The sequence below is a fragment of the Myiozetetes cayanensis genome, unplaced genomic scaffold, assembly GCF_022539395.1.
Source record: "Myiozetetes cayanensis isolate MyiCay16 unplaced genomic scaffold, myiCay2020 scf4, whole genome shotgun sequence".
NCBI classification, from domain to species: Eukaryota; Metazoa; Chordata; class Aves; order Passeriformes; family Tyrannidae; genus Myiozetetes; species Myiozetetes cayanensis.
This window is the reverse complement of record NW_026087631.1, coordinates 13,451,184-13,477,133: the sequence shown is the minus strand read 5'-3', so window position 1 is coordinate 13,477,133 and position 25,950 is coordinate 13,451,184. Positions and strand designations below refer to the sequence as shown.

Sequence of the window (25,950 nt, the reverse complement as noted above, 5' to 3'; positions counted from 1 at the left end):
TAATTTATATCTATATATCAGCCTATTGCATGACTGTATATATTACAGTAATTCAAAACCATATTAAACACTGACTAAAAAAACATTACTATCACGCATTGGTTTTTGAATGTTACAGTTATACCTCTCCTGCTACTTCTGAAAGAGCACCACTCATGGGCAATATTCCTGACTGCTCTCTGTAACAGCAGGCATACATATGAAATACTTCTTCACGAAATCACAACTACAACACAGCATAAGACAGTACCAAAGCTTTCAGCACTATTTACACTGTTTCTTCCTTCTTAATACTAGCAGAAAATCAAGTCATGCTTTTTGGGGTAAATAAATTACAATCTACAGTCTCTAGAAGATCTCAACAGCTTACTTTTCAGCATTAGAGGAGTCAGAGAATTCAGTTTCTGCTGAACTTTTTCTGTTGTTGGCCAACCTCCATGTAGATGCTAAAGGAAATTCTTCTGAAACCACAGTTCTTGGTCTCTGACCAATTCCCGAAGGCTGCTGCAAACCTGCAGACTGTTCTTCGGCAGTTAAAACAGCTACAATTGTTCTTACAGTTGCTTCATCAGCTTGAGACCACAACTTTGAAGGAGCTCTCATACGACGCAGAAATAAGCTATGCCACTTCTGTCTAAGTTGCAACAGCAAATCAGCAGCCTGTAAGGAATTTCAATTCTGTTAAAGACTAATTAAAATTCGATGAAATAGGCAAAGGGTACCCTAGTCTTTCCTATCAGGCAGCAGCTGGCATTCTGGCAAAACTCCCCACATTTAAAGTAAGCTGTTATCTTTTCTTTTATCAGGTGCATGATAATTTTTAAAACATTTCACATAGCTCTGCACATAATTTAAAATTATATTGTAAACACATGGGATTTTTTATTTGTTACTTTAAAAATTAATCTTGTTAAAAAAAAACCAAACCAGTCTTTTCATGTCTTATGCCTTTCCCGTCAATTCAGTCCGTATTCCTGCACTCTGCGGTCATACCTTACAGAAAAGAGCTCTGAGTTACTCTACCTCCTACCACAGGCACAACTTCCCAATAACCTGAAAACTTCTACCTTCAAAGGCTGGGGTTTTCTGATTCTTTTTCTAGAATCTCACAACTATTTTCTTTCAGCAATTCCAGTTTCAGGTGCTCCGTTTTGATCTAACTTTTGTCATCCTCTGAGAAGGAAATATACAATATGCCATTGGGACTGTTCTTCCAAATCCTGCTCAGATTTTGGCTAACCAAGCTCAGGCTAAGGTCTGATGTGTGCTGGGAGCACTGAACAGGCAATACAGGGGGCCAGAAAGAGTAGAAGGGCCATTACGCAGCCACTACCTCCTGCAGCTTGCTGATCCCTGTAGCTATTATCTTTTGTCTGGCACCTTCTTTAGAATCCGCTAACTTACAGAAATGGATCAAACTGCCAAGCTGGAAAGTATAACACATCTGCTTACCCAAAGCACTTTTCAAGGACTGATGAGGCTTTCCTGCTTTCTGGTGTAATATGGGAGACACCCACATCATGACACAGGAAGAAGGATGAGCACTCTCACTGCAGGCTAGGTAACTAATACTTATTATTCTTTTTTGCTCATAGATGCCAGAATTGAGTTATGAGTTGTAAGTTAGGAAACCTTATAACTTGGATGTTGAATACATGAATTCACACAATAAACTTGTCTGGGCAAAAGGGGATTAAGCCCTTGGTCTATTTCTTATATTTCTTAACCAACTCATGAAATAAAGGCTAACTCATAGTACACTGTCATGTAAATTTAAGAGACTCAAATGGACCATTCTTATAGAAAATTCTTTTTTACTCAGATGCTTCACAAATCTTTTTAGGATGATTTAACATAAATATCCTTCTACATGTAACCAACATGGAAATGATACAATACTTACTTCAGGGTCCAGTCTGAGATGGAGCCATTCATCTAACTTCAGTAGTGATAAATCAGCAGTTGTTTTGTCCTCCATCTCGCTGTCGCTGCTCTCATTAGATACCCCATCCCCTGAATTAAATATAAAAGATGCATTAACACCTCTATATTATTTACACTTACATACAAAAACTTGAACACTACTGTATTAGCAGCAGTAATTTTCTTCCTACATTTTATTTTAAAATGTAAACATTTGTGAACACACTTCTTAACTTTTGCAAATACACCTCAGTGAAACTCTTTGCTTCAGTTATCTGAACAGAAGTAGCCAGACCTGCCAAGGACCCTACTCTGTAAGCACCTGCATTGATGTGATATGACTCACTCACGTATGTTCACCAATATCAACAAGCCATTATCAAACTTTTGCCTGATGTTGTTTGTAAATCCACACACTGCTCTGTGCTTTATTTCCTAGTAAAACAGAATATTTAAAGACACATTAAGAAAAAAAAATTATATATCACATGGCTATTTTGGATTCCTTTTTTTTTTGTTTTTCAAACTGCAATTCAATCACCATGAACGCTATTCTAAGGTAACAGTTTAAGGGCAAAACAGGAAAGTCTCAAAAATAACTTGGACTCTTACTTTAATTCAAACTAATATTTCTACAGAACTGACAGCAGGATAGATTACTTTTGCTTCTACTCCTACAGCACTCCACTTAAAAATGAAGAAAGGAAATTTTGATATATTCTTTGTTGCTTCTAGTTAATAGTATGGCTAATTGTCACTAAAAGTTATCAGTAGACAAAATTCTTTAAAATGCACATGTCAGCTGGAAGTAATACGAGTATTTGCCATACTGACTGAAGCTAAATTATTCAGTTTGAATAATCTGGTTCAAAGAATCAAATAAACTAGGCTGAATTAAAAAAAGACATACATACTACACTTCTCAGCATTAGTACTGTCATTAGACATTTTGTTTGCATTTTTTCTTTACAAACTATACTGTAATTTCTAAGACTACAGAACTGTGTAAGAGTAATTTATAGTTATGAATGCACAACAATTCACAAAGTAGAGGCATTTATTACAGAGCCTACAAACTATTCTTGAAGAGCTACAGGAACCATAGTTCTGTCGTTTTAAGAAATAGCCAATATATGTAGAAAATATACATGAAAAATAAGCCTTCCACACCACCTACTAGTATATACCACACTCCAAATCCAGACACCAGTATACCTCGAAAGGATGAAGATGTCTGCAAAGCATTACGGGGTAATCTAGCTGGTCCACAGAAGAGTGCCACAGTGACAGGTGTCACAACAGAACAGCACCTGATGTTCGCTATCCTGTGAGCTCTCGTCATTTCGTCATATATAAGCCAGTCTGTAGGCAGTGCCTGAACAGCTGCAGTTTGGCCATTTGCTGGGGGAATCTGTGCAAGAGCAAACAAGACCAGGCTATTTCATCCTCTCTGTTTAATCAAAATAAATTTTAACGTAATGCTTATTTTATATATGCAGAAATAAATACACATTTATATACACACACAAATAAAAAAAGCACAAGGAAATTCAACAAGACTACCAAATTACCTTATCACTTTGAAACATAATATTTTGCTATAAAAAAGGATCTTAAAAAAAAAAAAAAAGAGTTTCAGAGAACTTTTTCCCGCTGTTATGAGCAGAGATTCATACATCTTCAAAACACTTTTGTTGTGTTCCATTTGGAAGGACTAACTGAAATATTGGAAAAATCAACCAACTCCACTTCTTCATTCTATAGGCTGCCAGAAAAAAGCATTTTCTAAAAAGTTAAGTGATTTTACCTTTTTATATTGAGTTTGACTAAGCACAGAGGTAGGATGAAATCGCACTTTCTTCTCCTTTGGTCCAGTCAAAACCAGGCTTTCTCTGTCTACATGTACCAGATTGGGATACATCCCAGCCACTAGGGCAGCTTTAACTACAGCCCAGTTTTCAGAGTTAATATTAACATCTCTAATATCAGCTCCTCCTCTAGCTCTAACAAAACCTGAAGAAAGAAGAGGTAAAAATTGTGTTATATTCACTTGTACTTCAAATCTATTTCTTTGCTTCTCAAAAGGAATTGGAAAAATGAAGGTGAAATAAACTACAAATTAGTTGTATTTTTCATGACTGCTAACCTTAACTGCACCAAGAAGAAACCATTACACTGAAATCCTTCCTAGGATGGGTTTTTATATTAGCATAGAATATAATTACTTTTTACAACAGTAATACTAAAACATTCCTGTTGTGGTTTAAAATAAGTTTACTCATAGAATATTAGAACTTAACTGTGCAGGTTTAAGTTTAATTGTAACTTGCTGATAGCTTAGCATGATGCCCTGCTCAAAATCTGGTGTACATGAACTTTAAATGAACTCTGTTGACATGAACATATACGAAGGGGAGGAAAGAAGAGATACTTTTGGATAAAGGTTGAGACCCTCGAGGGCCCCAAGGTTGGCCCAAGCTGGAAGATAAGAGCAGTTAATGCCCTGATGATGTAGACATGGAGAAAGAAACCAGTGAGGTGTTAGAAGATCCCAGACCATAAACTGAACCAAGAGAAGCATGTGAGGCACATGCAGGGCACGTGAAGATTGTATGCAGAGGCTGTGAGGGTATAAAGGCCCAGTGATTTCTTTGTTCAGGGTCCCTCTCTGGGGACACCCAGCCAGAGCTGAAATTAACTGACTCTACCTCTGAACCTGGGGTCTGAACTCCTTTGTAACAACATGCTACAGAAACAAATTACTAGAATGGAAAAATCCAAGGAAAAACATCTCACTGAAAGCGTGTTGAACAATCAGGGTGCTTTCAGTTTAGATCAGCTGCTCCCCAGCCACACCTTCTCGCTCTAGCACCTCCACCATGCCCAGCATGGATGCTTACTGTTTCAAATTAAGGAAGGAAAAGCACACATGCGAAAGCTATTCTTGTTACAATTTGTATAAACTTGACTCCAAAACTATGTTACAACTTTTTCAAAGCTATTACCTGAGGCCCTAAGTTGGCCAAGCAATTGTGTTCTCATGCCTACAATGATTTCCATTGTGGCTTGAGACAAGAAGTTCTTCTCACAGAAGGCTCTCTCCCAGCCATCACTGCGTGCTTTCTGCCATGCCTGTAAAGGATAGTTTTTTTAAAATTTGCCTATTAATTTGATTATCTAAAATTAAAAAATGCATTTTTTAAAAAGAATTACATTTACATCAATAAAATTAAGGCACAAACCACTTTGAAAGAAAGAAAATGTAACAAATCAGATTTTTTTTTTCTGTTTAAATACTAGGTTCTCTTTACCCATTCCTTAAACTAATGACCAATATGTTATTATAAGTTTATTATACTATTATAAAGATTATTATGTTAAGACCATTATTTTAAGTTATCTGTGCAGCACGATATAAAGTGGAACCTTGCTGGAACATTCAGATTTTAATCCTGTTTGCAGATATCACCAAAAGATGAGACAAAAAGTGTTCTGTCACAAATTCATGAGTCCAATATACAGTAAAGCCACTAGGCAAAAATGAAAAATTTCTTGTCTGAGGACTTAATCATAGACTACCATTCTGTATCCAACTTGACTGATATGTCATCTACTTTGATGTGTGACCCATCATGACTACTGAAATGAAGCAATACCTGGAAAGCCCTGAGAAGCACCATATGGTCACTAAAGGTTCCTGCAGTAAAACGCTTCCTGCAGAGCATGGCTGCACGCTTTTGGGAGGCCAGTGCAGGAAGGACAAAGGGGTCTCGGTAGGCAAGAGCACAAGCAATGGTGAGAACAGGATCCAGGCACTTCAAAGCTACAGCACACAGCACCATTTTGCCAAGGTGTGGCTCTACTGGCAGTTCAGTGAGATGATAACCAAGTTCAGTGAGATCTTCCCAAGGGTCCATGGCATCTATAGTCTGGTTAAAAAAAAAAAAAAAAAAAGGGGGGGTTAGGGGAAAAGGGGAAAGTGAACAAAATTAATTTACAATGAAAGTAGAAAGGAATGAATATTGGACATTACCCAGACTTGCTCCCAAACACTAAAAAAGCAAGTCAAACTAATAACTAATAGTTTAACACCATTAACACCAGATTTTAAAGCACATTCTTCCCTTCACATGGCAAAATACATTTACACCCATAAAGTGAAAACAAACAAACAGAAATTCAAAGCACCCCTAAGTGACTGAGCAAAAGTCTCTGTACAAACAAAAGTCAGTAAGATACTTTACCACAAATGATAGTAAGATACGTTACACCACAAACACAGACCATACACAATTCCCATTTAAATCTATTCCTCTGCTGACCTTGAGCATTTGGAGAGCATTTCTCACAATTAAAGCTGGTGGAGGATCAGGAGCTTTCGTAAGAAAGTCAACAATTGAACAATTAATTGGAGCCAGAAGTTTTGTGTGTAAACAAAGCTCCTGTAAGTTAAAAAGCAGAAAAATACTGTTAAAGTTCGTGAAAAACAAAACAAACACACTTTTTTGGAATTAATAGCATGGCTTGATGATAACACATTTTTTAAAAGTCATAATTTTTAACTGAACGTGCACCTGAAGTGGCATTCTTAGAAGTTCTGGAGTCTGAAATTCCAGCATATTCTGAAATCGGAGCCTGCTGAAGAGACGAAAACAGACTCCAGGCTGACAGCGCCCAGCCCTGGAAAATAAAATATGGGAAAGTGTAAAAACTAGAATTTAAAAAAAAAACCAAAACAAAACAACCAATCAACCAAAAAAACAACCCACACAAACTTAGAATGCAAATGTAGAAGCATGTCTAAGAGAAAGATTATTCTGTGCTAAAGAGGAAGTCCAACACATGAAGTTAACAGTTTTCCAGCACATGAATTATTTTTGGTAGTATGGAAATTTATTATAAGAATTTTAACCCTCCGCTGAAAAATCTGGAAAAAAAAAAGTAAGGACTATCTAAATAAAGTGATGGGGATGTTTTGCCAATTCAAGACCAATCCAAATATCATACATTCTTTGATATAAGGAATGTAAGTTGTAAACTTCATTTCTTCCTCTTCACTATCCTCTAATAGAAGTTACTCCAGGAGCACAAGGTAAAATGAAGACCAAACAACTTTTAAGTGAAGGGACAGAAACAGTAAATGCTCACATTCACACTTAAATCCTTGTAGGTTAATGCCAATATCATGTCATCCAATATAGGTATTTTTTGCTACATATGTAACTTCTCGGCCTTCACCCACAGTGTTGGGAAGAACATGTTCAAGGCCTGCTAAGTCATGAATAGTTGGGAGACATTGAGTAAAGAATTACTGCTCAATGTCCCTTCTAACAAAGAGATCCCAGGACATCAATTGAAAACTAACAGTGGGTAGTCTTTTGCCCACAGACAAGTTGTGAAACACCTTATTGGATACTGTGCTGTGGGAGAAAGAGGAAGGAGAATAAGTTCATGAGGGAACAACAATTTAGACCTAATACAAGTTCTAGGATATTCCCGAGTGTCACTTTTCTACAACTTGGGAAACGCAGAGCATGAGCATTGGCCATTGTCCAACATCATGCTGTACTAGTCTACAAACATTACCCAGTGTAGCTGCTATTATGTTTGCACTTTATTCTTACCAGTCAGGATGCTGGACATACGCAAAATAAAAGTCAGTATAAAGCATTTATTACCTGCCTTTTCTCTGGATAGCACTGGCTTTTGAAATCCACACCATTTTTAGCATTGTAACACAACTCAGTGCATCAAAAGACTTCTACAAAAGCAAAGCAGGGAACATGAAACCAAGATTTAATAAGGGTACTTGAAATAAAAGTTACTAACAATTTATCAACAGAAGTCCTTTAAAAAATAATAATAAAAAATAATTAAAAAAACACCAGCAGCTTCTGGCATAAAGGTATGTTCTGAATACTTAGTTTCAAGTGAATTTATGATACCTCCCTCCTTCAGAGTACCTCCGTGCTACAGAGTTTTCTAAATGAAAGTTTTCTAGTCAACAGGTAATTTTAAGTCAATAAAAGATATGGATTGCATTTTAAGTTATCAGAAATCAAGAAAAAATACATTATTAGAGTGACTAAAGTTTGTCTCTTTGTCTCACTTGGAAACGACATCTTTATTTTCTTATATTTGATACAAAATTGCAGAAAAATTGTATTACTGTGAAAATTTCAGAAATTTGGCGTGTATATCCCCTACGAAATCTGACTTAATTTTCAAAGCCATATAGAAGGTCTTAAACTGCCTCATTATGATATCTCACTTTTTCTTACAAGTGATTTGGGAATAGGCATTCAACACATCAAACAGTGCTTAAAAGCTTAATAGATTAGACTTAGACTCAATATAATAGCAGGACAAATGGAACTTCCAGTGTTCTCTAAATCTCAGGAAGATATCAGTCTAAACTCATGGGTTTGTTTTTAAAAAAAAAATCACACAGAAATATTGTTTAAAAAAAAGATATACCACTATATCAACCTGCCAATAGTTTTTACAGCATTTTTAAACAGCTACCTATTTACAGTATTTGTCATAAAACGACACCAAAACTTCTCAGTGACCTTTGTTGTTTGACATGTACTAGCTCTCAGCTTACTATAAAAAAACTCAGTTCTCCAAAGTTTACTTCCCAAAGAAATTTTAGGCCAGTCATACCTCTTTCACCTTGCCTGAGTCAATAACAAATACAACATCATTGACTGTTATGCTGGTTTCTGCAATATTTGTAGAAAGAATCTGCAATTAAAACAAGAAACAACCAAAATTATAGTTAAAAGCAAACACAAAATAGATCAACATAATATCTGATGAAGTCCTCTGTCACTGTCATGGGTTTGCCTACCAGCAAACCCTGCCCTGGGGCTGAAAATTGTTTTTGCCAGGTGAATTTCTGGAGCAAAGCCAATCAAAAGTTTTAGTAATGCCTCTAGCAATTACATATTTAAAAAAATGGAAGAGAAGGTTGTTGCTTAGAAGGAAAATGGAAGAGTCAGCATAGCAGCCAGCCCTGTTGGGCCTGGGCATGCATCCCCCACCCTGGGCCAAGTCTCGCTCGGGCCAGGCCCCCCTTCTGTCCCTTAACAGAGTAGGGAAAAAAAAAACTTTAGAGGAAAACTTAGACGAGAAATACTGCAGAAGGAACTCCAGGCAGAGATAACAAAGCCTTCAAGCTCAAAGTTGGCAGCCGGAGAGAAGAAAAAGCTGCAAAGTGGGGGGAACTCCATCTCTCCCCCTCTCTCTCCCTTCATCGGGGACTGAAAACTAAAATCCCTGCCACCTGTGGAAAACTGCTGGGGAGTGGAGACGACCCTCTGCAACTCATGAAGGAGCCCACACTGAAACAGAGTGCATAAAGATGATGTGACTCCATGGGAAGGCCTAGAATCCAACAGAGACCTACGCTGGAGTGAGACGGTCCGGATAGGATTTTGTGATTTCAGCGAGGAATCTGTGCTGGTGCAGCTGAATTTGTGACCCTGAGGGACAGCAGAGAATGGAGGAACTATTGCCCGAGGGATGGACCCACATCGAAGAGATCTATCAAGGACTGTTCTCCCATGGGAAGGGACCCCATAGGAAACAGGGGTGGACTCAAAAGTCATTATCCCTTGTGATCCTGTGGTGAAGATCCATGGTAGGCAAGTGTCCCCTTGCAGTCCATGGAAGACCCTACAGGGCCTGGGTAACCCCCAGCCTCTGGTCTTAGCCCAGGAGGGGGTAGGCCCAGCCCTGAGGCCAACACAGAAGAGAGAGAGAAAGAGAAACAGCTCCAGCTGTGACGAATCGGAGTTGTTATCCTAGAGATAACAGAAGAAGAACTTTCGACTGCTGTAAAATTATTTAAAAGACCTGGAACTCCAGAAATGGAACAAAGACTGCTTCTCCTCCTGAACTGATACAAAGGGGGGAGGGGTATTTTTGTAAATACATAGCATTTTTGCCTAATTAGAATTCTTGTAAATATAGTTCTTTAGTTTTTATCTTGCTAGTAATAAATCCTAATATTATTTTCCCCTATCAGATCTCTTTTGTCTGCATAAACCTTCTCTCAGCTTATAGCAATTGTGTGAGGGCGTGAGCAGAAATTGGCCCAGAGCAAACCCATGACATTTTTTGGTGGAGAACACACGTAAAAACTGCCAGGAGAGGCAGGGGCTGGATCAGATCACGACAGACACTTACTATTTTGCGGACACCAGAAGGTGGACTTTTAAGCACTTTCTTCTGATCCAAGGTCTGCATATTTGAATGAAGCATGAAAACCTGGTACCTAATGCAAGACAAAGAGCACATTTTAAACATCTTTAAAACAAGAAATATAAACCTCAACCACAGAAACTAGAGGCTTTACCTGTGCGCATTATCAGCAAATCTCCTGTCATCATAAAGAATACGGTCCCTCAGGCTCACTATCTCATCGTATCCAGGAAGAAATATTAAAATTGCGCCTAAAAAAGAAGTGGGTTTCCAGAGTGAAAAAGAAAGTTCACTTTCAATATATGCCAGTACTAGCACTTGGAAGGTTTTACCTATTTGGTACTTCCGAAAAAAAAAAGGCAGGATTTATAAAAAGCTGAATCCACAGTAACTTACTGGGAGTGTAATACCCACCAGCCTCAGAACTTTGACAGATGTTATAAAGTAAGTGCATAATCAGGTCCAGATCCACTTTTTCATCATCAGAACTGTGATGATAAGCTGTCAGTAACTCTCTGTCCTCTGCACTAAGGTCATTACCACTTGTTCGGACCAGGGAACTTTCATCCAAATTTCCAAATCCTGCTGAAGCACTAAAATTGATAAATACATAGATCAGAGTCAAGACTGTTCACTTTAGGTTTGCATTCAACCACAAAATCAAAATTACATCAAGATCAGCAAGACTACTTCTTTTGAAGTTAAATTTTGAAGTGTTGCAGAACAGCACGTCCAAAACAATATTACTATTCACTGACATAAGTGTTAACCCAGCAAGCATGCAATTTCATTTTTTAGCATCTATTAGCTCATTCTTATAGTTCATTGAAACAAAACCATAAGCAAAGGTGTCAGAGCTCAAGGTAGAAAGACATCACTTCTTCATCTGTTAAAAATACTTAAAAGAAGCATATTTTCCAAACATTTTCTTCCCATAAGCAGGTACTATGCTAACCGGAGCTCTAATAATAATATAGGTCTCTATAAAATGGTACAAAAGCTATGATAACTAAGTTAATCAAAAACCAGTTCTTGCATGGCCTAGTGTACGCATTATTCCTATAAAGAATCTTTAATATGGCTATTTGTACCAACAATGTACAGAAAAAAATACACAACAGATTTGTTTTCAAAATAAGTATCTGAAATTAAAATGGTACATGGTAGAATCAGCATCTCTGGCTATTTATTTAAGTTACTACAATCACATCCTGCCTAGATATATAATCATGATAGGAATGCCCACATCAAAATGCTAAAAGCTAATAATATAAAAGAAGTCCTCCATCACTGTAACTATATTTATCCTAGGAGCTGTGCAAACATAATCACTATGACGCTTTTTTAAAAAAAAACCGTAAGTTTTTGAAACATTCCTATTCCCAAATAAATCTTGCTATTTAGGTCAGATTTAAGGCATAAAAAGCTAAAAGCTCTTCTGATTAAAAGAAGACAAAATACAAATTTCCTTTACCACATTATACAAATTTTTCTGCAAGCAGTTATAATTTACCTGTAGGATTCCAAGAGGTCAACAACCTCTGTCTGTCCGAAGTGCTTAGCCCAGTCCACAGCCATCCTGAAAGATTTACATAGAAATCTTAATTCTCACTTCAAAAGACAGATACATAGCCTAAAATGAAGACTGTGTAACTAAAAATTTAGTTTAGAATTTACAGAATACGTGATGAATAGAAGTTAGAAATTGTTTAGACTGTCATAACCTATTACTGCTTACAGTAGTCAGGTGGGTTAGCAATTAGTTTAAATGTTACAGAAATGTCTCCATATATATTTGTATATAATGATAAATATATAAATTTATTTGTATATTGACAAAAAAAATCTGTATTTTGGTCGATCTGTTTGTTTTTACCAGCCATTAGATGATCTGCAGTGGATACTTGCTCCCATACTGATCAGCTGTTCTACTTGATTCAAAAAGCCTCTCCCTGCAGCAATCATTAATGGAGTCGCACTGGTTTCACTATGTCTATAATCAACTGAGAAGTACAAAACAAATTTATAAATAAATCAACAAACACAATAAACACATTCTTATTTTTTCATCTAAATGTAGCATGACCTATAAGACTTCTAAAAACCAGGCCAGAGAGAATCTGTTTCCTCATTTCATCTCACCACTCAGTTCATGCAAATTTAGCACTACTTTAGATACACGTTGTAACATCGGTTAATATTTCAAAACAAGTACAACAACAAGTAAGGAAACAATCCATTAATTCTGCTAGTTCTATTCACTTTTTTAATAGGCATCAGAATTCAAAACTAACAACATCTGAAACTAAGGACAGAATAGCTACAGAAATTCAAGTAGTTTTGTTATTGGTATTTCCTTACGTAATAAGATGAGAAACTTACCACTAAGATTTTCCGTTAAAATGAGGTGGAACACCTGAGCAAAGGAATCAATATCTTTATGCAACCAGATGTCAGAAAGACAAGAATCCATTTCTTTTATTAGCCACGGTTCAAGGCAATTCACATCTTTTTCAGTCTGAAGAGAAATTACAGTGTTTAAACATTAATGTCTTCCAAGAGTTATATTTATTCTCATATATTGCACACAAAGAAATTGAACAGTTAGTTTTCCAAATAACAATCAGAAACTCAGCATTCAGTACCAGTTAAAGCATTTATTGTACCATATGCAAGTATTTTAAGCAATGGTAGTTCAGTCATTTAATCTGTAGAAAAGTTATGAACAACCACTGTAATTGAACAGCACACTTCAGGAGTAATCTCTTTAGAGAACAGTTTTTTATGCAGATTTAAACTACCTTCCAACAAAAGGAAAAGCTTACCAGTTGATTAAATACTGTGTCACCACCATCACCCAACAGATTATACTCTTCAGCTGCCCTCGGGACAGATTTTGGTCTCTGAGGTTCCAGTTTGCTATTATTTTCTTGAGCAGAACACCATTCAGTAAGAGAGCTTTGCTGCTTCTCTTCTAGAATGCATAAAGTATTTCCACAGAAAGTTTTACAGCCATCTTAATAATGTGTTATTTTCAGTTACAAAAAATAGCTATAACAAATCACAAAGTTTAACCAATTTGATATCTTATTTAATCTAGAATACTGTTACCAGTCCAATATAAATTCCATGATTAAGGGCACCTTAAAGTGCACCATTGCAAACATCTGCTATAATAAAAAGATAAAAAATACCACCTGGGTGCTTATGCCCTAAGCTTCTGGTATTCCAGCTTGCTGAGCATATAGTATCCTATGGTTCTACAGTTTTCAAGTGGGCAAAGGCCACAGTTATAGGTAATTCTACTCCAAAATAACTAGAAAAAAAATTAACATTTATCAACTGAAAGCAATAGGAATGCAACCACTGAAAGCATTTTTTAAAAGAGAAAGTATTTTCTTAAATCACAAACTACATCAACATTGTAAACACAGAGAGTTTCAAAACACTTGCTGTCATCTAATCATGTCTCATTTAATATTCTGACTTTGGAAATTTAACAGAGATTCATCCTGTTTGTTGTTCAATCAATCAATGAGACTCATTGACAGCCATTTACAATAAGAAGTCCACCAACCTCGCTGCTTCTCTTTTTTGTACTTTATCATCTCTTTATTTGTATACCCAGTACTTCGTAAAATGTCCTCCAAAAACATCTCTTTCACTTCAAAAGGTCTTCCTTGGACTGAAAGTATAAAAAATTCATGAAAGATTAGATATTGCCTAGCTTCAATTATCACATTAATTCTTAAAAATCATTTTAATAGACATAAGAAGTGAATTAAATATGATCAGGGCCTGATTTAAGGAATTATTTCTTTCCTTGAAAAGTCTTGTAAGAGTCTCTTCACTTGAATGTATTTTCATTAAATGACTGGGCCAAAAATAAACCCACCACAAAACAATTTAGAAGGGAAGTGCCAGCTGCATACCTTATTTCTCATTAACTTCTTCAATTCTTTTAAGTGTTACAGCAAGAGATATAAGATTGACAGTTACTTACTGCAATTTTATCAAATGAGAAAAAGAAAACAGACATTTTTGTTTAGGGGTACCAAAAAGAATTCACTGTGTTAGCCACTTGAATTCCATAATATAGAAGCAATTAATACAGCTTTATTGCAAGGTCCCACAAGCAGACTGGCACCTTTGTATTCAACAACCTTCTTTCATGGGAAGTATATGAGGAGACAGACTCCTCTCAATGTCCTTAATTAGTACAGCCAAATTTGAGGTTCTTTACCTAATACTTTCCAACAAATAGACATTCCAATGGTCTTTATCTCCTAAGAATTTATTCTGATTTCTCTTTTAACATGACTGTTTTCTAGACCTTATTTATGGACATACAATTGCGGTTTTACACAGGAAAAATTAATATAGCTGCATTTTAAATTTCTAGTCCCTTAGCAGACATCTGCCACAGCTGAGTTTGTATCACCTTGGAGTTTTCTCTCTTTCAGAAAGACCAAGTTACAGCTCACATATTTTTAGAAGCTGTAAAATTTAGAAATAAACCTTTAAGTAAATAAGAAAATTAACTCTTTCTCAGGAATATCCAGTAAAATTATCCCATAATTTTTAGAGAAGACTCTAAATAAAGCAAGGAATCATGTGATTAAAACATAAAACACCCATTTGCCTATGACTGTATTTCTGAATAGAGCAGAGAGTTATCTGTCTTTTGTCCAGTAACCAGTAGCAATCTCTGTTGAGGCCTGAAGAACCAGAACCTACTGGAATGTATTAACAGACACATGGACAATACTCTTGTAGATCCTATGGTCTATATTGCCACAGAGACCAGCACTTTGAGAACCTTTTCCTCCCTCTTTAACTGAACATGGAGGGGGCCAGGACATTCCTGCACTTACAGAACCTCCGCTGATAAAAACACTTTCCTCTGTAGTAGTGCAAATAGTTAAGAAACAACAAACATGAGCAAACAAAGAAAAAGCATTGCTGTAATTCTGGGTGTATTTATCACCTGGTTTTGTCAGAATGTTTGGTACAGTTCTATAAGATCTGTAAGTCTCATGGCAGGAATTCTCACTGATCTGAGAATAAGTGTTGTCCTGGTTTTGCCCAGTCAGCCAGCCCCTAGGGCTGAGAATGGTTTTGTCCAGGTGAAGTTCGGAACAAGAAGCCAATTAAAACTCTCAGTAATGCCTTTGCTAATTACATCTTTAAGAAAAAGTGAAGAGAAGGTTTGTGTCGCAGTTGAAATTAGGCAGCCATGTAGAAGAGGTGGCAGTGGCCCCGAGTGGGCCAAGGCCCCCTCCTCCCTCAGCTTGGGCTTGGGGGGGCAGATGAGGCACTGAAGCCTCCCTTCTCTCTTGTAAGAGAGTGAAGAAAAAAAAAGTTTAAAAGACTAACTGCTTGGACAGAAACCGTGGCAGAAGAAATTCCAGCAAAGAGATAACGGAGCGTCCAAGGTCAAAGCTGGCAGCTGAAGCTGCAACAGGAGAGAGAAGTGCAAAGCGGGGGGGCTTGCCTCTTCCCCTCCTTTCGCTCTCTCCCTTCAGGCAGGGTAAAGACTGAAAAATAAATCCCTGCCATCTGTGAAAGTCTGTGGGCTGAGGAGACCCCCATGTTGCTTGTCAAGAAGTCTACACTGGAATAAGCTGATGCATGAGGAAGCAGAGACTTCATGAGAGACCTGAGGTGAGGCTGAGTTCTGCTGAAGATTTTGTGACCCTGAGGAAAACCCACGCTGGAGTGAGATGGCTCAGGTGGGATGTTGGAATCCGAGTAAAGGATCCATACTAGACCCATGCCGAGAGGTCTATCAAGGACTGTTCTCCCATGGGAAGGGACCTCCATAGGGAACAGGGGTGGACTTATAAGCCATTATCCCCTGTAACCCTGTGGAAGAAGATCCATAGTAAGCAAGTGTCCTCTTGCAAGCCTATGGAAGAAAAACCTTCAGAACCTGGGTAATCCCCTAGCCTCCAGTCTTAGCCCAGGAGGTGGGTAGGCCCAGCCCTGGAGGCCAACATAAAGAAGTTCCAGCTGCGACAAGAGTACTGCAGAGTTATTGGAGAGACAAAGAGCTGTAACTCCAAGAATGGAGAAAAGGACTACTTCTCCTCCTTGGATTAATACAAAAGGGAGGGGGGGGAGTATTTCTATAAATACTTAGTACTTTTACTTAAGTAGAATTATTATAAATATAGTTCTTTAGTTTTAGCTTATTAGTAATAAATATTAATACATTTTTCCCCAAATCAAATCTCTTTTGTCTGCATAAACCTTCTCTCAACTAATAGTAATTGTGTAAGGGGTGTGAAAACAAATTGACCCAGAGCAAAACCACGGCAAGTGTTCACATAAATACTTACTGTATATTACTGGGCAACATCCAAAATACCTAATAAAGAGATTGGCATCTAGAGCAGCACTAGAAATAATGAGTTTTAAATTAGTCTGGGTTTGCAACACATCTCTCAGTTTTATTAACAAGAAGTCACTGAACCTATCCCTCTCATGTACTTCATCCTATAACAAAAGAGAAAGAAAGAAAAACAAAAATAACAGATAAACATCACAGATACAAGATCACAACTTTTCACAAATATGAACTTTTTAAAAAACTAAAAATATGTAATTTGGTGGTATATTACATTAAAATGTGAAAGTCTAGTAAGGATCCGTACGTAAGGTTTTTTTAAAAAACTATCCAAAAGTAAAAAAAAAAAACACTTGAAAAGGTTTTATAAAGATACCAGAGTAGACTGCACTGTAATGCAAAAACCACACAGACCTTAATTTCAGAAATCAAAGTGAATGTCTCAAACTTCTCTAATTCTTGTACTTAAATCTCACTCCCAAGATAATGCTGCAAACCACAAATCCTACAGATTTTATTTTAATAAAATCTCCCTTCAAAATTGATGAGCATTTCAAGAACTGTACAGTACCAAAAAATCAGATAAAAGGTAGATTGCTTAGATGCATTAAATCATGCACAAATCTTATCATTAAGGCACATGACTGATGAATCATTTTTGTCTATCTTCTGTTTTAAGTCGTGAATGAACAAAACAAGAACCAAACAAAAGATTTACAGGCTAAAGTCAAGAATGTATACATCAGTCTCAGACTTTTTCCTCTTTGTTAAATTGACATTTTTTTCTGTTTTTATCACTAGAGCTCTGGTTCCACTGACTTATCAAATTCCACAATACAAAATTCACATAATCATGTATGAACACACTTAAATAATTTGCTACAAAATTAGACTACATATTATCTTGAAAACATTAGGCTAACAAATGGACTGCAAATTTGGTACTGCTAAAACAAGGACAAAGAACAGAAATTCTGACACTCACATTGAACTGTATCTACATAAGTCTCTCTAAGGCTTTTCTGCTGACAGAGGAAGTTCAGAAAAACTTAGACCTCTGCCCTCCACAACTGCACCACAATTCCAAAATTAATTACTGGCATGAACCTAAAATGAGATGCTTTTACAGGGAGGAAAAAAAAAAATGGAAAAGCATGCATGCTACAGTAAGGGCTCAGTAACTCTTTAAAGTTAATTGAGATTCTAACCAAACAAAAACAACTTAAATATTCAGTAAATTAATGTAAAAAACTAGGATCTCACCTTCCAATTAACAAGTAATACATATTGCTCCACCTCACATGAAATACAATAAAATCCTTACCACAATAACATGTGTCACGTTAGATAGGGTGCTGTCTCCTGCCATGAGCGTGCGAAGCAGGATGCCATTAGTGCAAAATGTTACCAGTGTCTTTGGAGAGACCCTATTGAACAGTTCATAAAGATACTTCAGTTTTTTGCATCATTTAAATACTACTAGCTTTCATTTACTGAAAATTAAAGGATTGAACAGCTGCCTACCAGAAGTGGAATAACAGTTCTCTAACCAAAGAGTTCATGCATACTCCTTGTTTATAAACTACGCCTGTTCCCATAGAGTTCCTAAGGACTCTTAATGCTCATGCTCCAAAACTTCAGACAAGGGATTAACTGACAGGTGAGATTCAATCTTTTTCTAAATTAATAAGCAAGTGAAATAGAACCTTGAGAACCTCTCCATGCTGTTTAATTTACTATGGACTGCTGTGGAAAAACAGGTTCTAATTCTTCAGCATATGCTTGGATATAGTCTTGATATTTGCCTACATGTGGTGGGTTAACCTTGGTTGGATTCCAGGTGCCCACCCAGGCCGCTCTATCACTCTCCTCCTCAGCTGGACAGGAGAGAGAATACAACAAAAGGTTCATGGGTCAAGATAAGGACAGGGAGAGATCACTCACATTTACCATCACAAGCAAAACAGACTTGACTTGTAGAACTTAATTTAGTTTACTACCAATTAAATCCACGTGGGAAACCAAGAAACAGAACCAAGTCTTACAACACCTTTCCCCACTCCTCCTTTTTTCCTAGGTTTAACTTCCATTTTTCTCTACCTCCTACTCCTCAGCAGCGCAGGGGGATAAGGACTGGGGGCTGTGGTCAGTTTATCACATGCTGTCTCTGCTGTTCCCTCCTCCTCACTGGAAGGACTCTTCACAAACTACTCCAGCACAGTGTCCCTCCCATGCGGTGCAGTCCTTCAGGAACAGACTTTTCCTGCATGGGACCCCCATGGTTTCGAAAGTCCAGCCAGCAAACATGCCCCAGTGCAGACTGCCCTCCCCATGGCCCCACAGGTTCTATCCAGAGCCTGTTCCAACACAGCCTTCCCACATGTTTGCCCAAAGGCAAACACCTCCTCTGGCATGGGGTCCCCTCACAGGCTGCAGGGGAATTTCTCCTCTGGTGCCTGAAGCACCTCCTCCCCCTCCTTCTGCACTGGCCTTGGCATCTGCAGAGTTGTTTGTCTCACAATAATCACAATTCTCTCTTTGCACTGCTCTCACTGCTGTGCAGATTTTTTTCCCCCTTCTTAAATATGTTACCCCAGAGGCACAACAACTATTATCAACGGGCTCAGCCTTAGCCAGTGGTAGGTCGCTCTTGGAGCCAGCCGGCTCTATCAGACATGTGGGAAGCTTCTCACAGAAACCACCCCTGGAGCCAACTCACCACCCAAACCTTGCCACACAAATCCAACACACTCTAATTGACTGAGTCACAAAGAAGTCAGCTAAATCTTTTCAGATGCTTTCATTTTTCAGAAATTTAAAAACCTTAAAAGTACCTGGTACCTCTTGCAGAGTTAGCTGTGCAAGTGAAAACTGCAATTGTCACTACTTTTTCCAGCACTGCCCCCTTAAGTACCGAAAACTTCCAGAAAAGAAGGAAGAGGTGAGCTCACTAGTTATCATATGTGTATTTCTTCCCAAGTTTGGAATTCTCCCCTCACGTCAAAAATCTTCTTACATATTAAATTCAAGGAATACATGCAAGATAGAAATGCTTTACTTTATCCATCTCTACTCCTATCTTCTTGATTAGCCTTCTAGAAATCAAGAATTCTGTGCTACTATAAACACCTCCACCCAATATCTTTTTTTCAAGTGGTAACATTGTTTTTTCTACAGTGAACTTATTGATTCATCTTAAGCAGAGTTTTCTGCACTGATTCCAGTAATTCTTCCATCTGACCAACACTTTGTTCTTCTTCAACCAGAATAATTCTTCCACACATTAGTCATCACCCTATTTGGAATATGTCTTTACTAACTCTTTTAATCTCTTAATGAGCTTTTGTATGCATATTCAAATTCTTTTTTAACTTGGTTTTGCTGTTCAAGTGCATTCATTAGCTATGTGTTATCTTCATCCATATAAGTAACATAACCAGCTATACCTTTTGCCAGCTTCTTCTCACTCGTATCCTACCTACTGGCCATTCCAGAAAATCCCACTATCTATACAATTCAAAAACTTTAGCAACCATATACAGTCTTCAGATTTACATCCATTTCTGCTCTGCTTTAGGATCAGATTCTTCAGGTGATCTAAAAATCTCTACTTTCTTATCACTCATTGTTTGAAATAAAAAAGATGGAGTAAATTTAGCACAAAATAAATTGGTAAATAATGCTCAAATTCATCATTCCCTTTAATGTGCCCTATCAAGTCTCACTATATAGCATTTTTTACAGCATGCTGCTCTTCCTACCTATCTTCAAAGTTTGCTGAACTTTTGGACTGACAAACATTAAAAGTAGGGAGTAAAAATAAAAGGGGGCAAATGTAGACTTAATTTGAAAATAAAACAAGGATTTTCACATACATTCTCCCTAGAAGACATCAAGAGAAATCACTTTCAGTTCCATTCTATAAAAGAAATTACTACATGAAGATGTAAAATATCAGAAGAAAACTGTCCTTTTCACTCTTAAATATTCATTACCCAAAATAATATATCCTACCTATACTTTATACACGGGGATTTTACTAGGCTGTAGCCCACATATACCATAGTTTAAATCTACACAAGATTAAAGACACCAACACGAGATCAACTGATTTTAAAAAATATCATCAGTACCTGCTTTCTAATCGTATTTGATAACCAATAGTCTGGCCAATCTTTTCTCTTCTTTCTGCTGCCACTCTTTCAGCCACAGCAAGTGCTGCCAAACGTCTTGGTTGAGTGCAAAATATACGACAGGGAGTTCCAGTTTTGTAACAGTCGTCAAGAATAAACTGAGGGATCTGTAAAGAAGTGGTTTAAATTTAGTTTTTAGTTTGATAAAGTCATAGCTTTTTTACCATGGTGAGACAACTTAACTGCATCTCAGTATTACACAGGTTGCAAAAGGCCTCACAAAAGGATTAGCTCTGCAAAAGTACTCGAAGTGGTAGAAAGGCCAAAAAAACAAATTCTGTTGTTAATTCTAATCTGTTAAAAAAAAAAAATCAAAAAAACCCACAAGCAAACAAACAAAACTCAAACAAACAAAAATACCCTGAACCTTCTCTCTTCTGTCTCACAGAAATATATAAAAAAAGCTATGTAGGTAATGTTGCATTTTAATGTAATAATATTCCCCTCTAGACACTTAGAACAGAACTAGTTTTGAAAGGAAAAAAGTTGTACAAAATAACAGCTACCTCCCCTTTGATATTGTGTGATTATTTTAATAAAAAACTCAGACCTATGAGAAAATTGTGCAAAACCATTTATGCTTTTAGTATGTTGGCTTAGTATTTAAAAAGTAGGAAAGTTAACTGAAAAGAAGACTTTCAACCTTATAGGAAAACAAAAGCCTTAAAACTAAAGAAATCCCTTAATACAGAAATATTAAAAATCTATTATTATGTTTGAATAAATACTGTTATCTTTTTTTATTTCATTAAAGAAACATACTTGAGTAGTTTTTCCTGATCCCGTTTCTCCTACAATCAAAACAACTTTATTGTCCTTTATTATCTTGACAATTTCTTCCTGTTTTTCAAAAACTGGTAGATATTGCCTGAAGGAATCAAACTCTGATTCTCCTCTTTTCACTGGAACCTGGGGTACACCATCATTAAGTCGTCCACTTGTCTTAATCACTTCCCTGTTTTCTGTGAGGAGAAGTCAAAAATTACTTATACAGATACAAAGGAAAATCACTAAAACACTCCTTAAAAACTGTAATTGAAAATTAACATTCCTGACTTTATATGTATCCCTGCAGACAAACTGACAAACCCATCATGTATTTAAAAATCATATTCGTAATAGCACATCCCATAATGGTACATAAAAAAAATATTTTTAAAGGAATTTTTACTTTCAGATATTTTGAACAAAACCGGACTATTCTGATACTTTTTGCAAGGTCAAAAATGAAGAGCTAAAACAAAAAACCAGAAACTAAACCACATTGCCTTGGCCTTTGTAGCTGTTTACACATTCCTATCTGCACAGTTTGCCATGAAATATCCACCATACAGTTAACCATTTAAGTTATTCCAAACTGACAAGCATGTCTTCTAATAAAAAGATAACTTTATTGTGATTCATATGCCTTCTTTCACATCCTCACTGGTCTTTTAAGACCTTCTTTCTGTCAGTCTTACATAACCTAATATTCCAGTCCATAAGATTTGTCTTAACACATACCAGTTGAACCATGCTGTATCCAGACCTGGACCCACAAAGCAGTGTGATGCATTAGAAAGTAAGGCATAAGTAGACAAAAAACCCTGCAAGTCTTCTGAAGAGGTTACTTCAAATTCAGTATTGTAAATGCTATTCTACAGTTCCTTAATAATTTTTTTCCAGGAGAATTAGAAGCTCACTGTAAACTCAACCATACATGTTTAGTGTGATGAACAGATTGACTTATTAAATTACAAACACTGTCTTATCAAGACAGAAATGGACTAACAGATTAAAAGAGCCAAGGACCATTCTGGAGAAGTAAAAAAAAGATAAATTTTACACTATTCATTAATTTTTGCTTACATTCCTCAGGAATTGATTTTCAGTACTTTTATTATAGCTTCCCCCTGTTCATTAAACAAATTAAACAACTGAAACGGAAAACTAGCAAAGGAAGCACTTAAAGCATGAACATCATGAAACAGAAATATCTGATGAAACAAGGCATACTGGTATGTTTTCTGTTCACTACACTCAACATTGTGTGCAGAAACGCAACATAGCTCTTACAATGTTAAAGAAACGCAACATAGCTCTTACAATGTTAAAATGCTTTTATTAAAAGCATTGTTTAAAACCCCCAGTATTATAAGTTACATCCAGCGAACTCTTACATACTCTAGAAATCAAGAAGTTTAGGTAATAGCCTCTAAGAGACCAAATCTATTTTAGAAAACGACAAAACACAAATTTCTTATTTTATCAAGAACATAGATTTCAAAAGGCAGAAAAGCCAGTCTCATCTTCTCATAAAGATGTTCTTATAGACAGTCACATTAACACTTGTTTTTTCAATCTCACCTCATGGAATGTGCAGGAACCCACATTTCACAAACGTACTTCTAAAAAATTTGTCTCGAACTGGCTCAAAGATTCAAAACTAACTTGACACAAGGGAGACATTGCAATGTGAGTGACATGACTGCCTGAGCTCCTCATGACACCAGTTTTAAAAGACCCTACAATTAAAAGTCAAGAAAATTAATGGGTTTGTTTGCAGGGAAGGGTGTTAGGTAGGACAGGAGAGCAAACACAATATAGAGGGGTTTGTTTTGTGGTTGGGTTGCGTGTTATTTTGTCAAGTAGTGTTGATTGACAATTCCGTATCAGAAGACATACTGAACATACCAGATTCAACAGCACATGCATTTCCTCGCTCCGTCTTTGGCAGAAGTTCTGTTCTTTCTTTATTCGTGACAGGAAAATTTCGAATTAAAGTACAAACAGCATGTTTTGTAACAGGAGTCAAGGCACAAGTCATTACTGTATGTTTTAGTTCTGATCCATGCTTTTTCCTTACAGTTAGGTATCGATTTGTCCCTTTTCTGGGGAGGAAAAAAAAAAAAGGCATTTTAGGAACAAGCACACTAGTTACCTGAATGTAACAATCTTCGCTCGTAACTTTTTCAAGATGGCTGTCAAATTATTTTCAAACATAATGTCATAACTAGAAACTTCAAAATACGCCCTAAGTAGCATAATGCACACCAAAGTAATAGCAACATCCACAATATCCACTACCAAAGGCACTCTCTATTCACATGAGGCAGTGCAGCACAGACACTGCAGACTTCAGATCACTATGCTCAGCACAACCTTACATACAGGCCTCTGTAATGTGACACTCTTCTGATGTCTTTGGTTAAAGGTCCATTACTGCATCTGCCTCCCAAAATACAGCCAGCTCTATAAATTAATACTGAGATTTACTACACAAAATTGATTTCTAGACTAACTTAAGAGATCTAGAGATTAAAAATCAACAAATTGGCAAAAGAGACAAACAAGCTGCCTGCTAGTGACATTCCAAGCCTTAACAAAATGCAGTAAAACAAATTACATTCCTATGATGTTCACTATTAAAAATTTTCTATGTAGAAACAGAACCAAAACACTTGTAACACTGCATTTGTCCTCAAACGGAACTCGGACACAGAAACGTAAAGAGTTGTAAACACATTTGAAACGGAACCTTCTTGTGCCTGGGCTACATAATAACCCTTTGAAAATGACTTCTCAGGGTAAGAACAGAAGGTCACACTAAGAGCCGAGTGCCTCATTCCTGGCAGTGGTGCAGGTACCCAGACGCTGGCCTAGGCAGCCTCTGTGAGGAGAGGTGCAGCCACTCTGGCAAACCCAGGTTCTGTTCTCTTTACATCCTCACTTCAAGCACTTATGTACAGTGACGAGATCACCCTGAGCCTTGTCTTCTCCAGGCTGAACAGTCCATCTCACCCTTTCCTAAAATGGGAGATACTCCAGTCCTTTCATCATGTTGTTGGTCCTTCATGGAACTCTCCTCAGTTTAGGTCTCTGTCCTACTGGTGATCCTAGCACTGGATGCAGTACTCTAGGTGCACCCTAATCAGTGCTAAGTAGTGGGCAAGGATGACCTCCCTCCACCTGCTGGCAACACAACAACCCTCTTCTCCTGCACTTCCCAACAGAGGCACTCTTTTGGACCTGCTGCTCAAAGGTACATTTTATCTGTCGAAGTGGGAGACTCTATCCAAAACCTTTGATCACAGAGGAGTGTATGGAAAAAGAAGAAAAAGGCAGAACACAACCTGGAGAGAACTCTTTTTTATGGACATGAAATCCACAGGAGCCAGCTATCTCAAAAGAGTATGTCACATCTTTTTTTTTAAGCAGACATCAGGTGCTAATTTTTATTATCTACCTTTTAAAGTTTTTTTTCTCTAGTATTATTCCCTGCAACAGCTCAAGATATCCTAGAAGTACGTCGTTTTCATGCTAGTAACGAAATTCCATAAATTCGCACCAAAAAGAGAATATAATACATAAAAATCAGAGTCCAACTTACCCTTTACTTTTAGATATCAGTCCAAGAGACTGACAGAGCCGGTGAACAAATGCTCTTTCAGTACTAGTGAAAGAAGAGGGAAATTCCATTTCTAGAAATAAAAATAAATAATAAAAAAAGGTAACAACACAGGAGGCCGTATTCTAGACGTATTACCTCGATCCTATGAGGGTTTATCAATCCCCGAACCCACCGCGCTTCCCGAGCACGCTAGCACTGGCGACATCGGGACTGGCTGCTCCCCTTCCCCGCTCAGGGCTCCTGGTGGCGCCGCCGGCCCCGCTCGGGGCAGGCCTGGCCGCCCGCGGGCCACGGTGTCCGCCGGCCCCGCTCCGGCCTCGCCGCTCCCCGGGGCCGCCGCACGCACCTGTGTCCTCGCCGTAGCGGAACCGCTCCAGGGCGAGGTTCACCGCGATCTCCACCTCCTCGTCCACGCGGACATCCCTGAGACCTTTGCCGCCCCGGACACGGGACGCCGCGGCAGCGCTGCCCGAGCCCCCCGCGCCCCTGCCGGGCTGCCTGGGCGGGACGTGCCTGGGCCGCGACATGGCTCCGCGACCGGCGGGGGCTCCGCGGCGGGCCAGGGGCTCCGCGGCGGGCCGGGGCTCCGCGGCGGGCCGGGGCTCCGCGGCGGGCGGGGGCTCCGCGGCGGGCGGGGGCTCCGCGGCGGGCGGGGGCTCCGCGGCGGGCGGGGGCTCCGCGGCGGGCCGGGGGCTGAGGCACACCCCGTGCGGGCGCAGCTGCGGGCCCGGGCGGCGCGGGCCGTGACGCGCTGACCAGCGCTCGGCCGGGAAGGAGGGCGGAGCCGCCCCCTCCGCCGGCAGCGGGCGGTGCCGACACCCCGCGGCTGTGGCTGCGAAAGGCGGAGCCTTCCTGATAAACGGAAGGAAATGGCTGCAGTAGTTTTT

The 25,950-nt window shown here is 38.3% G+C and overlaps 1 protein-coding gene across 2 annotated transcripts in view; it reads right to left on the bottom strand.

Moving 5' to 3' along the window:
• Positions 1-25,604, bottom strand: part of LOC126647676 (3'-5' RNA helicase YTHDC2-like) — a 31,819-nt gene extending 6,215 nt beyond the window's left edge. For both annotated transcript variants that reach the window (XR_007630639.1, XM_050330175.1), the window contains exons 1-25: positions 25,410-25,604; positions 25,043-25,133; positions 23,347-23,543; positions 21,436-21,635; positions 20,614-20,780; positions 17,805-17,907; positions 16,473-16,629; positions 13,709-13,816; positions 12,957-13,105; positions 12,514-12,649; positions 12,008-12,134; positions 11,645-11,710; positions 10,546-10,724; positions 10,286-10,382; positions 10,117-10,204; positions 8,590-8,670; positions 7,602-7,684; positions 6,498-6,603; positions 6,246-6,365; positions 5,580-5,852; positions 4,929-5,055; positions 3,731-3,936; positions 3,139-3,334; positions 1,904-2,013; positions 371-660 (exon numbers count right to left, since the gene is read on the bottom strand). Coding sequence is in view for 1 of the 2 variants with exons in the window: in XM_050330175.1 (XP_050186132.1) it covers positions 371-660; positions 1,904-2,013; positions 3,139-3,334; positions 3,731-3,936; positions 4,929-5,055; positions 5,580-5,852; positions 6,246-6,365; positions 6,498-6,603; positions 7,602-7,684; positions 8,590-8,670; positions 10,117-10,204; positions 10,286-10,382; positions 10,546-10,724; positions 11,645-11,710; positions 12,008-12,134; positions 12,514-12,649; positions 12,957-13,105; positions 13,709-13,816; positions 16,473-16,629; positions 17,805-17,907; positions 20,614-20,780; positions 21,436-21,635; positions 23,347-23,543; positions 25,043-25,133; positions 25,410-25,590 (3,638 nt within the window). In the remaining variant the exon portion in view is untranslated. The remainder of the gene's footprint in view (positions 1-370; positions 661-1,903; positions 2,014-3,138; positions 3,335-3,730; positions 3,937-4,928; positions 5,056-5,579; positions 5,853-6,245; positions 6,366-6,497; positions 6,604-7,601; positions 7,685-8,589; positions 8,671-10,116; positions 10,205-10,285; positions 10,383-10,545; positions 10,725-11,644; positions 11,711-12,007; positions 12,135-12,513; positions 12,650-12,956; positions 13,106-13,708; positions 13,817-16,472; positions 16,630-17,804; positions 17,908-20,613; positions 20,781-21,435; positions 21,636-23,346; positions 23,544-25,042; positions 25,134-25,409) is intronic.
• Between the last annotated feature and the right edge of the window lie 346 nt (positions 25,605-25,950).